Source organism: Charadrius vociferus, unplaced genomic scaffold, assembly GCF_000708025.1.
Source record: "Charadrius vociferus isolate BGI_N301 unplaced genomic scaffold, ASM70802v2 scaffold917, whole genome shotgun sequence".
NCBI lineage: Eukaryota > Metazoa > Chordata > Aves > Charadriiformes > Charadriidae > Charadrius > Charadrius vociferus.
In genome coordinates, this window is record NW_009649175.1 from 1566894 (window position 1) to 1581930 (window position 15037).

The 15037-nt window shown below is 47.3% G+C and overlaps 1 protein-coding gene across 1 annotated transcript in view; it reads left to right on the top strand.

The window, feature by feature from the left end:
* TAOK3 (TAO kinase 3) overlaps positions 1–15037 on the top strand; it is a 53032-nt gene that overhangs the window by 37103 nt on the left and 892 nt on the right. Inside the window, exons 14-18 of the mRNA XM_009888603.1 lie at positions 7869–8105; positions 8829–8957; positions 9922–10125; positions 12862–13101; positions 14114–14326. Coding sequence (XP_009886905.1) covers positions 7869–8105; positions 8829–8957; positions 9922–10125; positions 12862–13101; positions 14114–14326 — 1023 coding nt within the window. The remainder of the gene's footprint in view (positions 1–7868; positions 8106–8828; positions 8958–9921; positions 10126–12861; positions 13102–14113; positions 14327–15037) is intronic.

Below are 15037 nucleotides of genomic sequence, written 5' to 3' on the forward strand. Positions count from 1 at the left end.
CCCCCCCCTTTTCCACCCATCTCTTTTGTTAATATGTCTATTTGCATGTGCATAAAGTGTGTATATGTGCTCGTGTGAAATATGCTTAAATGCTATGGAGATGCAGATGGGATTTGAAACAATGAGGTTGCTGCTTCCCGGCTGAGCTGCTGCTTGGTTTTTTGTGGGTTTTTTTTTTTTTTATTCATTCATTCATTTATTTCGAGCAACCGTACCGTGACTGCATTTTTCAGCTGGATCCCTCGGAAGGATTTGCTGGGTTGCGATAACGGAGAGGGCTTACGGCGGGCTGTGGGCTTACAAAGAGGAGGGGGGATGGGATGAATCCATCAAGATTTGTACTATTGCAAATGTGATTGCTGTGGATGCCTTTGTAGTAGGGAAAGGGTGTGTGCCGGAAGAGTTAGTTGTCGTGCCGCCTCCCCCACCTCCCATCGGCACGGGCTGCAGTCGGTAGCAACGGTTTTGAGGGAAAGGAGTGAAAAATCGCCTTTTAAAGCTAAAATAAATGTAGTCTTCAATATTTCAGCCCGATGGTATTAGAGGTCAGATGGACGGGGAGCGTTAGAAAGTGCCCACTGCTTGGCCATGGCACTTGCTCAGTGCTATGACATCATCCTAGACCAACCCTGAAATTACACCAGCGAGCCCTCCCCTTCTTGTTTCACCCTGCCTGAACGGTGGGTTTTTTCCTTCTGTACCACCATTTCTTCAGCCTCTGAATCGCTTCCCAATTCTACATGCACAAGACAGAGCGTGTGCGTGTGTGTGACCGCAGCTAAAGGTTGTGAGTGGAGGGAAAAGGCAGCAGCAGCACCAGCAGCCAAAATTTTTCTGTGTGGCGGTTGCTGGTGCTGCTGCTGCTGTTAAAATCAAAAATGATGCTGTGGCATTCAGACTTCTGGCCAGATGCTTCGTGGGCTGAGATTTGAGGGGAGCATCCGAGTTCCATCTTTTGCAGGTATACTTCTGGGTAGCCGTACCCTGAGTGCTCCCCAGGCCAGTGTCCCCTGGTCCCCCTTCCCTCCTTCCTCCCCTCCAATTTAAAGAGTGACCTAGAAATGTGTTCATTAGAGGACTTCATGCAGCACACCTGACACAGTCAGGATCTCTGGTCTCCTGGAGACCCTCTGCCTTGTGATTTTTTTCGTGTGTGTGTGTGCGTGCACCCAGTATAGTGCCAACACTACTGCCTGCACTTGAGCAAATAAAAGTAGGATCCAGTTAGGTTGGCTGGAGGGAAGAAATGATGAATGGCTGGAGTATCATATTCCAATCATATATACAATTTGATTGATAAATAGATACGTGTGTTGAATATGTTCATATTCTCTTACTCCCTGTGGAAAGCTGCTGCACCTTCTGTCCTGCCTTCAGCAGCAGAGTCCATAACTCCTGTCTTCCTTGAATATGTCATCCCAGGGCTGATCGGGTGGCTTGAAGGTATTGCATGGCAAGGCTGCCTTGGGAGCTGATGAAAGATGTTGGTATGAAGGTGTAGACTCTGAGGTCTTCCCAGGCCTCTAAGCTCTGGGGAAGACAGCTGATGTCCCAAGGTCACTCCTAAGTCCCGGGGCAGCCTCCTGTGGGGCTGGGACTGTGCCTACCGTAATTCCTTAGACACTTGGTTTTGCTAAATCTCTCTGCTTCAGTGACCAAATGATGATAAAGATAGAATTAATACTAGGTGGTAGGCTTTTTGGACAACTTTTTTTTGTTTTTCTGTGGAACATGCTCTGATCCAGAGCGTGTGTGAGCTCGTGCTGAGAGGGTTTAGGGTATGTTCTTAGGGTGAGCAGTACATGCACAGCACAGTGTCTTTTGGGGGAGAAGGAAGTCCCACCAGTTAGCTCACTATGTTAGCCAGCAGCCCTTTGGAAAAGCACGTGGTAATATGTGTCATGGAAAAGCTTTGTTGTCCCCATCATATGCACAGGTTTCCCCTTCCCAGTGTACAGGGAAGTTCCCAAAGCACCACCTTGGTACTACAGGAGGTGTTACTGTGTCCTTAGGTTCTGAGGTTATGTGGTGGGGGAGAAGTTTCCTTGTGTCTACAACAGAAATACTTTATTTCATTTCCGATAACCTTGTGATGGGTTTTCCTTTTAACAATCTCTCATTTCCACCTGTTCATGTTCCAAAATGGAGATCTAGAAGAAAAAATGCTAAGTTGAAACCCATCGCACAGAACATGAAGAACGCGAGCGTACGTGCTTGGGTTTGAAGTGCCGGCGTGGCTGTCGGCACATTTTTTTATCTCCGTGCATTCGATCACCGCTCGGTGGCAGGATGATGTCAGTGGGTAGTGGCGCTGAACGCTGCTGCTCTTCTGGTCAAGGGAAAACTTCTCTCATGCCTCTCCTGCTTAAATACCTGTGAGGAGAGCAAGGTCAGCCACGTAACTGATATGGGGACAACGACCTATACATGTCTGAAATAGGCAGTGTGAAAACAGAAATTCAGACTTTATTCATCTCTGTGTTAATTTACTCTTTCAGTGGTATCTTAAAAGAACAAATCCTGTGTGAATGGGTGCTCAAGACCCCACAGTGTTAAAAAATAAGCAAACCAACACGCTTTGAAGGCTCCCTCCATCGCTGCTGCTGGCCATCAGGTGGTTTCTTAGCAGCTGGGCACAGAAGGGTTATGCAGTTGAGAGCATCAGGTGGCCTGTATTGCAGAGAATCAGAAAAAGGGAGGTCTGACCCTAAATTCAATAATACGGGGTGTTATTTGGGTGTTAAAACTTCTCCTTGTGGGATTTGCTGAACACCATCCCTCCCAAGATGAGAGGAGGGCAGCGTTGGAGAGGAAAAGCACTGACTTTAGGGGCTGGGGGCTGTGCGTGTTGCTTGACAGCTGTTCCTGCTGGTGGAGTCCACGGTCTTGGGCCCTCAAGTCCTTGTTATTCACCCTTACATCAGGATATTGCAGGTATTTCCTAAAGGATGCTTGCAACTTGGCAGTTGGATCTCTTTCCAAAAACCAGCTCAAGTAGTTTGAGCGAGTGTAGGGGTTACGGACAGGAGAACTACGTTAGACAGCTCTACGCTTCAGATGTCCCAGTGGTTTTAAGTGTGATTCCCCTGCCCTGTTGCTCTGCAAAAGCTTTACATGAACAAGAAGGAAACTGGACAGACTTCCAGATAAAATAGTGAAGCGGGCTACCCACAAAGAAACAGGTTGTGAATATAACTTTCTAGTCTTTCAGTGATACTTTGGTATTACTCAGGTTAAAAAAAATATAGCGAAAAAATGAGCAAATGTGGTTAAGAAAGCTGAAGGAGCTTACCTTTTGTCATAATTCAAGCAACAATTTTAACAGTCGCTCTTTCCTGGAGCGTTTTTCTTTTTGCTCATTGTGTAGACCAACACCACACACACACACTTTTTTTTTTTTTTTTTTTCCTTCATGACACTTGTGGCAGCAGGAACCATCACTCGCTTGGAACAGTGGTGGAAAATACTCGGCATATTTCTGCTGTTGCAGTGAAAGGTACTATCTGAAATGGAGATCAAGTACCTACTACATCTCCATATTATTTTGCAGACTGCCAGTGATCTGTCAGTTAAAAGTTACAACTAGAACTCTAAGCCTTGAAGCTCAGAAAGCTGTGTTTGAAAAGAAGGGTAGAGGTTCTGCATGTTGATAAGACACACCTATGAACATTTTCAAGTGAAAGGTGTGTTCTAATGTGCAGAAATGCCTTGATCTGCATTTCTGGATGTCTTTCATGCTTGACCCTTAACTCCCACCGCCTCATGCATTTCCTCCGTAGCTGCTTTCACAGTTTTCAAATTAAATGATCTAATAGTTTATATTTCATAGAACGATCAGACAGTGTGGACTCTATCGAAGGTGTTGGCATTCTCTTTAAAATCCAAATGCCAGCAAAAGAATTATGTGATCTCATCCTGGGTCTGCAAAGCCAAATGTCTGGGTATGTGTGAGCGGGCGTCTCTGGTTGTGGCCATCAAAATGACACCAGGGCAGGCTGACTCCAAAACCAGGTACATTTACACAATGGCTGTTCTCCTGCACCCTCCTCTGCTGGGGCAGTGACGTTTTATTCCAGATGGTTGAGTTTCTCCTAATGGAGACTTATCTGGCTGCTGCCTTTGTGGGTCTTTGCTCTAAAAATACTTAACTTGTTCTTTCTCATATCAAAGTTCTTCTCTTGCTGTGAAAGGCTGCTGGTAGTGTCTTGCTCAGTACTCTGCCTCCTCCAGCAAAGAGTGGCTCAGTATTTCGTTTGGTTATCGAGAGGTGAGAATAACTGTCCTTTAACCAAGACAGCAAACACTGTCCTCCTAAACAAGGTAGAAATGGGAACTCTAAAGAGCTGCTGGATTGGAGAATTTGTGAGCCCAACTTCCTTACGTAAAGCAAAAATCTTGGAGGGGTGAAAGGGAGAAAGTTTGGATTTTTATGGCAAGTCCACCTGCCTGTGGGAGTAAGTTGGAAAAAGCATCTCTCTTCTCAGTTCTGTGTGTTCCAAAGATACAGAGAGAGAAGAAACTGAGAAAATGCCATAGTTTAACAAAAGCTGTTCTGCTTTATACAGGCTTTTTGGTTCTGCTAATGACCTGATTGATTATTGCATGCTGCAGATAGAGCTTCAGAAAACTGCAGTTTTCTGCTTTAAAGGATCCTGCCATTTTCTGGTTATGTGGAGAACTAATTTTGCAATGACCAATTCAGTTGTCATCTTTTTTCCTATCGTAATCTATGGGATTATGTTTGTGAAATGCTTTGTAAAGTTCCAAGTGCCTTTGTCTAAAAACACCAGAGAGGTGATTACTGGAACTTCCACAAATTCTTTTTTAAAAATGGTGGCTTAAGCTGTACATTCATTGGGGGCTTCATTTTTAAAACCATAATCCTTCATTCATTCATGTGTGGACATGCTTAGTCTGAAGTACTTCTCTGGTACTGAACTGGTCCTATTCAGTAACTAATATTAATTTCTTCCGATTTCATCCATGCTCTGAAATCACCATTCAGAGACTTTGTCTTCAGAGATGGAGTTCTGAAGAGTCTTGGTCTCGATTAGAGATGATGGTGATAGCTTAGGTCTTTAGCGTGAGCATGCAGACGTTAAATCTACAAGATGTCTACCAAGTCTACCATGCTTCTTCTCTCGTCTTGAGGAACAAAATTCTTCTTTTGTTTTCCTCTGACTTCTTAATGGCTCATCTTCTTCTCTGACTGGAAGACTTATCTAGTGTTGTAATAGTCATTTCATCCTATTGGGGGGGGAATATCCCAGACCAAATGTGAAATCTTTCAAAGATGGAATTCTTGTTCTGGTAGAGGCAAGCTGAGCAAAACTCAAAATGGGATGCAGAGGAGCAGCAAAAAATAAGGATAAAGGTTTAATGATTTTTGCTGTAAATAAACCAAGATATTAGACCAAAGAGGAGACTGGCAAAGTTGCTGGTGGATTCTTAGATCCATTTTTTTCTTATGCTCTTGCTGTTTGCTTTGTTCTGCCAACTTCTTGGAACAGAGTGTGCCATGAAGAACATCCCACCGTTCACAAAAAGGCTGGGCCTCAAAAATAGCACATCCAGGAAGATCTTGTACTGCTGCGTGGTAGTTACCGCATCTCCATGCCTCTGCAAGTCCCTGACCAAGTCTGTTCTCTGCAAGTCGTATGTCATTTAGCATAGTAAATGGCATATGTGAAATGTTGGGGTTTTGCTTGTCTTACTTGACATCTGTGTCTTAAAACTAACTTGGATGCCTTCTCAGAGAAACTTTCATTACCTGGGAGTAATTACCTGTCAGAGGTCTTACTCTTGCTGAACTTGACTGAAATGTGCGAGTTCCTACAAGCGCTTACCAACTTCTGGAAAGTATAGCTGTCACTGTTAGGCTTTAAACAAAACAAAAAACCCACCAGGCTCTTTGAACTGTAGCAATACACAGAGCTAAGACTGCGTTTGTGTTTCTGTAGTCATTTCTACAGTCTCACACATGCCTGGTCCGTGGCTTGGGTCTGTTTCCTTATCTGGTCTCAAGCATTTGAAGACTCCTATGTTATGCCGATTGCTGAGGTGTAAGTATATATTTTTGTCTAGTCAACTTCAAAATAACCTCCCAAAATACTTTGTACAAGGAGGATGTGATTTATGCATCATCACTTGCCTTGTAGCTGATGTTTGACTTCACTAATGTGGTGAACCCGCCATCGTCGCTTCCTGGTAATGGAGTCTGACGCAGCGCTGCAGTCTGTCTAGTTCTTTGTTTTCTTTGCAATTAGATGTTTTGTTTTCTCTCTGGGGTTGTCTTTGGAAGGGATGGAGGAGAAACAGAGGCTGTCCACTTCAGTAGCTTCATCCTTTCATGTCTTGTTTCTATTCTGGGACTCTGGCTATAATTTCCTTGGTTAGTAACTGTTTACTGTAAATTGTCATTAATCTATTTCAAGGTGAAGGCTTTGGAAGGCTCTTCCTAACCTCCTCTTCACAGCCCTCCCAAGTGTTGGTAGTCATTTGAGCTGAGACAGGTGGCAGCATGCTGTCTGCCTTGGGTGACACATCAGTTGTGTTGTTAAACTTGTTGATTTTGGAGCTGTGACTTGATCGCTGCTTCCCGTCAGCTACTAGCCCTGAAGCACAGGGCTGCCAGCAAGTGGGCCTGGTTTGCTGCTTGGTAAAGCAGCTGCTCTTCTTCTGTTGATCTGGAACCTTCTCAGGTCTGTAGGTGCATCCCATCCTACATCTGAACTTACGTTGAAGATCTCTGCAAAATAGCCTTCAAATGGCAGCAGTATTGTAGTCGGTGCCAGTTCTTTCTTTTGACTGCTGTGGAGAAATTCATCAGGAAAGCTGGGCTCTTGCAGACTGCAGGAAGGGCTGTTGGTTCGTAAAACGTCAGTGGTCCCCTTCAACAGGCTGAGCTCTTTGCTTCATACTTGTGAAGTGTGAAAGGGAGAGGTCCCCTTGTACAGAATCAGGGACCGCAGCTCTACACATGTACGAAGCGCTCCAGCTTTTGGCTCCCAGGGGTATCATAAAATATCAGCAGAAGTTGATACGTAAAGTTCCTGAGACTCTATAAAAAAAAAAAAAATCAGTCTTGGACACTTTTCTCTTTCGAAATGGAAGCATTACCGTTTGCATTTCCTTCTGAAAATTTTGGCATGCCTTACTAGAGTTTTTTCCTCCTTTCTCATGGATGCACTTAGTCATGGAAATGAATGTAGAACTTGTGAGTTTGTTTCAGCTGAGCAGGGTTTAAAATCTGCTTAGACCATCTGATCAGTCTTGTTAAGAGCACACAGTTCCAGAACAGTGTTGCCTTGTTAGAAAACTTTCAGTTCCGGTAGGGAACGAGCTCAGTCTGCCATCCCCTTGAATTTTAAGAAGAAATTTTGAAGGAGGCTACACATTGCAGAAAATAGGTATTGAGGAACTGAAGTGGAACTGTGGTGACTTGGGGGAGGATGGAAAGGATGGGTGGGTTGGGGGCTTTCTTAAAATGGATGCCATATTGTGAGTCCATGTCACCCTCACGGTTTGAGTCCTGTGTCTGAAGAAGGCTGTCCACCAGCCACCTTTGTTTCCAGAAGTAACCTGCTGTCTCCTTTATTCGTAACATGACGTTTTTCTGCCATGTCACTGAAAATGCACGTAGAATTCTCATTAAATATGGGGGGGGGGGGGGGGGGGGGGGGAGAAATCTTATGGCCTGGTTCGTGATATTAAGTAATAGCACTCTGAGACCTGGAACAGCATTCCCTGAAAGTTAATTTCTCAGAGTACAGCAAAGCAGGGCCTGGTTTACAGGTGAGCAGCTAATATGGAAACAGGTTGTCTGTGAAGAAGGCCATGTAGCACTTGTCCCCTTCTCCTGACATCAGGTTACAAGACAGATCCATGAGCATGAGCAGGAGAACGAGTTGCGGGAACAGATGTCAGGATATAAGCGGATGCGGCGCCAGCACCAGAAGCAGCTGATCGCCCTGGAAAACAAGTTGAAGGCCGAGATGGACGAGCACCGCCTCAAGCTGCAGAAGGAGGTGGAGACACATGCCAACAACTCGTCCATTGAGCTGGAGAAGCTGGCCAAGAAGCAAGTGGCTGTGATGGAGAAAGAGGTGAGTAGAGTCATGAGCTCCCTAGCTGTACGAGGAGACTGGACGGAGAGGTGCGCACCAGATCTCTAGGAGAAGGCTGTGGACGCACTGCTTAAAACCCATGTTCTTATGTGTACTGTATGGTAACTGTCTGGAGCTGCCCTGTCCAGTTTTGTGAACTAGCTTCACAGCTACAAGGCAGTCTTCTGGGACTTTGAGCAACCTGGTCTAGTGGGAGATGTCCCTGCCTATAGCAGAGGGGTTAGACCTCGATGATCTTCAAGGTCGCTTCCAACCCAAACTATTCTATGATTTGCACTCCATTGGTGTTGACCAGTACTGTCGCTACTGGCAGCCAGCTGAAAGAGACAGACAAACTCTGTGGAGGCCTTCTACATCATGGCTGAGGCAGTGACAAAGCTTGCTGCTGTCACTCAGTCTGTTTAAAAATCAATGTCTTAATCCATACAGTAAACTAGTGGGATTTTTACCCTCTGGGGTGGTGTTGGTGGAGCCGTAAGAAACATGAGGAAGCTTTTTAATGTATGTGGGCATTTGGGGTTTTTGTGCAAGCAGCTTTCGTGTGACTGAATACTCGTGGCTTTGTCTAGCACAGTGATGGGAGAATGACAGACCAAAAAACACGTAACAGAAGGCTGATTTGTGCTGGATTGGGTACCTGCTCCCTCACCCTTTGGTTGGTTTTTTTCTTTTCTTTTTTTTCTCCCTCTCTGTGCCTTGCAGGCAAAGGCAGCTGCAGCAGATGAAAAGAAATTCCAGCAACAGATTTTGGCTCAACAAAAGAAAGACCTGGCGACCTTTTTAGAAAGTCAGAAGAAACAATACAAGCTTTGCAAGGAAAAGATTAAAGAGGCGAGAAACCATCATTTTCAGGGCTGAAGGGGTGTGAAATGAACACGAACTAGACTTTCGTTTTGATAGACCTGGGCCAGCCCAGGGGTTTAAGGGATACTGTCATGCTTGGAAGCAAATTTAGATTCTCAGCAAGTGAACTTTCAGGAACAGGGAGCATCTGTCAGCATTTCTAGAATAATCTCTAAGGGTGCCAGAGGTGCCTTCACAATTTGCTGTAGAGCAGAATCTTTGAAACCAATGGTGATGAGGGAAAATGGGACTTCACAGAGAATTCTTCTTCCCCTTTTTCCTCATCTAGCTTTTTTTGCTAAAGCTGTAAGTAATCAGAGTGACCACTTAGGTGTCACTTGGCTAAAAGCCCTGTGATCGCGTATATGAATTAGAACAAGTAGTAACTTAGTATATAGCTTATCTATCCCAAATTGCGTCACTTAAGTACAGCTTCCCCACCGCATCACAAAATCATTTGCTGTTAAGAATGTGGTGGTGAGAAAATGAATAGGAAGGAGCCATGTTAGGGATCCGATTCGATAGAGAATCGAGCACGAGTCCTGTTGAAATAAAACTTAAGTCAAGACCGGACTCCTTTGTAAAACGGGTGCAGAGCTGGGAAGGGAGCTGAGGGGTTTGACCAATTCTCTTTCCTGGACAGGCAGAGCCTCCCCTGCAGTGGTGTGTTACTGTCTTCTCATCGCTGCACTGTTCAGCCCCTGGGATGTTTGTGTTTAATGGTCACTTTTTCCTCCTCGTCTTGGTGGGTCATAGTACAACTCTAGAGGCAGTCGGGCTGGGCATGGCCCGGTGACGAGTGTGGCTCTGCTGATACCTGGTGTCATAGTCAGGATTTTGGTGTCCTTTTGTGGACTGAAGGGCAAAGGAGTAGGCAGGGACTGAAGGTCCTCCAAGTCCTGTGTCACTGTGATCCTAAGGAAAGTCTTGTTTTGACCTTGTACGCACGCAGGAAATGAATGAGGACCACAGCACGCCGAAGAAAGAGAAGCAAGAAAGAATATCCAAACATAAAGAGAACCTGCAGCACACACAGGCTGAAGAGGAGGCCCATCTTCTCAGCCAGCAGAGACTCTACTATGACAAAAACTGCCGTTCCTTCAAGAGAAAAACGATGATCAAGAAGCACGAGATGGAGCAGCAGAACATTCGGGAGGTATGGCACTCTTCATTTCCTTTCCCAAGCATGTCTTTAATTGTTTTAGCTTCGTGTCCGTAAAAGAGTTAGACTGACTGACATTAGATCTTTGTTTCCAGTTGCTAAACAGAACTCAGAAAAATGCAGGAAATGTGTTTTGGGAAGTAATTTTCCACACAGATCTGGCTGCTTTTATTAACTGAGGAGGGGTGGCAACGTTGACGTGCAGACAGAAACATTATGTGGGCTGCCCGTTTGGGGTCTGGTGCTTCATCTGAGCTCCTGGGCATTACGTTTTGGGGGATCCTGTTGGGCTTTTTTTGCAACACAGAGCAGTTTGTGCCACGTTGAGCGCCAGGGCCACCTGTGGGATGGATGAAAGGGCATCCTGTGAGGAGTTCTACACACTGTTGAAATACATGTGTAATTACCCTTCAAAGAACAATATTAAGGTTGCAGAGTGAATTGCTACAAATGTAAGCAATACCAAAAATTCAGTCCTCTCTTGTGTCTGCAGTCTGGTTGTCTACAAATAATCAGACGTTGCTTTTCCATTGGGCTCTGTTCAAATTAGCGCACAGAATGGGCGTTACTTCATTAATGAGAAATTATTCAACATCTTGCTTTTCCTCATTAGTTATTATCCCTTGCCTTACAGGCTGCCTGTAGTCAAATACCACTTTGGAGAAAGAACTATTACTTGTAGATTTTTCTGTCGTTGTGACTATAGTATCTGAATTCTTCATTAATTTTATTTTTGGATAAAGACTATGAGATGCGAAGGTATTTTAGTAAAGAGGCTGAGAGTGAGTGAGTGGTCAAAAACTTCAAATAATCACATACTTAGTCTGCTACCATCCGATTTTCCGGCATACTTAACACTGCCCTGTACTTCACCCGTTTGGAGCTTTGCTGCCCTTGACTCCAGCTGTGCCTGGGGCTGCTCAGCCGCTTTGCAGGTCACATCCAGACACCTCAACTTGGACCCCTGAAATGATTGAAAAATCAGATTTGGACACCCTTACCACAGCATATAAGCTCTGTGGCAGGGATGAGAACAGAATTCAGTTACCTAGCGTGGTATTTTAACCAGGAAGCACTCCTCTCAGCTCCTGTGTTTAAGCTCTTGAGAGACCTAATTTTCAGAATGATCCAAGTGTTTATGTCCTGAAAGTAACATCCCTGCTAACCAGTTCAAAATCACTGGGTCAGACACCTGAAGTAAATAACACTTTCAAGAAGGGCGGGGGGTGGGGTGCGTGTCTTGGTATTTTAAGTAACTACCAAGGTTCTTTATGTGCAAGTGGGAAGGTGTTTGAGGGAAGTGGATTGCCTCTGTTTGCACCGTGCGAACTGAAATCGGGTGCGGAACGGGCAGGAGAGCGGCTGGCTGTCCTGTCCGGAGATGAAGGCACAAAAGCCACAGCTGACTGCGTGGGCTGCCGCGCTGCCTGTTCAGTGTGCTACCCACCTTTGCACAAGTGGGAGATGACTTCTGCACACCAGTCGATCTCATTTTTCATCTTGGCTCTCAAGGTGCAAGTTTTGCTTAACTGTAAACGTGTGCAGCATCCTCACGGCCAAGAGTGCAGAGACAAGGCATGGCCCTGTTTCCTTCCCCATCCTCCTACCTTAAACCTGTCGCAGTTGCACCAGCCAAAGGGGCTGAAGTGCCTGTTCGCAGGTGCTGATGTTGAGAATTACAACAGGATTACAAGGCGCAAGCAACAACTCAGAATAATTAGATTTGGTTTTGCTTCTGCTGCAGAAACTCGTTAGACTGAGCCAAAGCTGGGCCCTCCCTGTGCGGGGCACTGTGCGCAGCGCGAGGCAGCCCCCGCTGTGCCTGTCTTGGTCTAGCGTGAAGCACGGCGATGAGTTTGTAAACCCGCGAGCTGAAACGGAGACGTACCAGCAGCCCATCTGTGAAGGTCACCAAATATCAGCAAGGGGTACAGCTGTAATCACTGCTTGACTGAGCCGGATTTAGCTCCGTGCTCCACAGGTTGTTGCTGATATCTTGAGACAAAAATATTAGCAGTAATCAGGCAGAGAATCCGCTATCTGCCTCTTCCCTGGCTTGTAACTCAGTGAAGGTTTTCCTAGCCCACAGGCCACTGCATGCAGGAACTCTGATGTGCACGTTGCAAAATTGTGTGGGGTTTGGGCTGTATCCTCATTTTAAACAGCATGCTGCATCTGGGGCCAAAACCCACCTGTACACAGTGGCAGATTAAGTTCTTTTTCTTACCTGATGTGGTGTGTTGGAGCTCTTCAGCTCCACTTTGGCCAGTCTAGTATTAGAGATAGGTGAGAAGCCTCACCTCCCCGGGTCTAGCAGGGGCTCAGGGTCATTTAAAACAGATAAATAAGAGCCCCCGATTCTGTCAGTCACCCCAGCCCAGACCCCCAGGTCTGAGCACCCCAGGATGTTTATTAAAAGCTTGAGCGATTCTCAGCGGTCGCAGAGGGGATCGCGTGTGGTCCCAGTGCCACCTGCTGGAGACTCCCTGGGTGATCCAGGAGCTGCCAGAGGAGCTGGTTACAGCAGGATGGATGGATGCTGGGCGGCTGCTTTGTTAGCGTTCCTGTCATGCTGCTGGGTTTGTGTCTCCCTGCGGCACGTGGAAGTCCTTGATGCTGTCTGGAGGAGTGACTAGCACCCCCGGCCTCGCAAACTCCCTGCAGCGTCTCGGGGTCTGCTGAGAATCACTCCTCAGCTCTTGTCTTGTGCTCTGCTGTTTTCTTGTGCAGGAGTTAAACAAGAAGCGGACCCAGAAGGAAATGGAGCATGCCATGCTGATCCGGCACGACGAGTCGACGCGTGAGCTGGAGTACAGGCAGCTGCACACGCTGCAGAAGCTGCGAATGGACCTGATCCGGCTGCAGCACCAGACTGAGCTCGAGAATCAGCTGGAATACAACAAGCGGCGAGAGCGGGAGCTGCACAGGAAGCATTTCATGGAGCTCCGGCAGCAACCAAAGAACCTGAAGGTGCTGGAAGCTTTCCTTCCTCCTCTTCCAGCCTCTGTCCTGCCGGGCAGGCTGGTCTGTGTGCCTGCTGCCTCTTCCGTGCAGCGTCCATGCTGCAGAGCCATGATTCTCCACCAGCACTGTGTGTGCTCCTTTGGATCCCTCTCCTTTGCGCTGGGCTGCTCTGGTATAAGAAAGTTGTGGGCTATTAGAGTAAAGAGCTCACTGAGGATTTTTTTAAGTGCCATGCGAATTGAGGCTGCTGGGTAAAAACAGGGTAGTCCTTAATGAAGAATTACGGAATTTGCCTCTGATAAGCTGTGCTTCCTTTGGGCCCTTGCTGGTGTCAGCCTATAAACCTTGATACGGAAAGGGGTTGGGTGATGCTTCCTCGCTTTCAAAGTCAACAGAGAGAGAGAACATGGGTGTGCTGAGCTCTCTGCTCTGTCCCAGTTCAGCTGCTGGTTGATTAGAAACCTCTGAGCTGCTTGCTGCGGGAGATTTCTGTTCCCCCTCTGAACGTCCAAATAGGCACATTGCTTTTGTGCGCTTTGTCGCGCCCTCGCTAGTTCTCAGATCTGCAGTCTCCATGTAGCCCATGGTCAAGGTGGAGGACGCAGCTCCTGGAGGCCGTGGAGAGGCAGCAAAATGGGAGGCCTTGAAAAAGCAAGCGGTTTTGGGAGGCAGGCGGCAGGGCGAGGGGCTGGGTGACCTGCAGGAAGCAGGGGTATGGGGTGGAAATGCCCTGGGTTGAGGAGGGCTTAGTGGATCCCGTTCCTGTCCCGGACCTGTGGTCAGTGCTGAAGCAGGGCCCAAGCTGATGCTGCTCGTTAGATGGCTGTGTGTGCAGAGCACAGCCTGCCCACTGGGCAGCAGGGGCAGGAGACAGCGCAGGACACAGGGAAACTGGGGTTGTCTCTCACCAACCCGCCCATTTGGGGGTTGTCTCTCACCAACCCGCCCATTTGGATGTGCTATAACCTCTCCATTCCCAAAGCTCTTCGCACTCTTCACATCGTTCCTTCCTTGGCAGGCTATGGAAATGCAGATCAAAAAGCAGTTCCAGGACACATGCAAAGTGCAAACTAAGCAGTACAAAGCACTGAAGAATCACCAGCTGGAAGTAACTCCAAAGAGTGAGCACAAGACAATTTTGAAGAGTCTGAAGGATGAGCAGACGAGGAAGCTCGCCATCCTGGCAGAGCAGTATGAGCAGAGCATCAACGAGATGATGGCCTCACAAGCGGTAGGTGCAGCGTCTGGCACCTCCTGTCCCTGGGTGGGGGGTTCCCTCGCCGAGGAGCGTGGCAGTGGGGCACAGTCAGGCCATCGCTCCTCGCAGCACACTGGGTTCTTCCTATCCTACCCGATGGATGGTGAGCCATGCAGTTATGTTTCATAGAATCATGGAATGGTTTGGGTTGGAAGGGACCTTAAAGATCATCCAGTCCCACCCCCCCGCCCCTGCCCTGGGCAGGGCCACCTCCCCCCAGCCCAGGTTGCTCCGAGCCCCGTCCAACCTGGCCTTGAACACCTCCAGGGATGGGGCAGCCACAGATGCCCTTATAAAAAGCCCCTCTGGCCCTCTCCGTGTGTTGTGTAGGACCCCTTGAGGTACTGGAAGGCTGCTATAAAGTCTCCCCGGAGCCTTCTCTTCTCCAGGCTGAACAACCCCAACTCTCTCAGCTTTTTCTCATAGGAGAGGTGCTCCAGCCCTCTCGTCATCTTCGTGGCCTCCTCTGGACCCACTCAAAGTTTATAACAACTTATTTCAGTAATGTATGGGATGGTGCTTTCCCTCGTCTAACAAGCATCCCGCAGCACACGCATCCTCTCCCCGTTGCCCCTCGCATCCCGGGCTTTTAGAATTGGATCTTTGCTGAGGCTCCTGCCTCCGTGTGAGCGGGGAAGCAGCTGTTTATGAAGCCCTCCCTGCTTTCCCCTTCTGCCACCCACA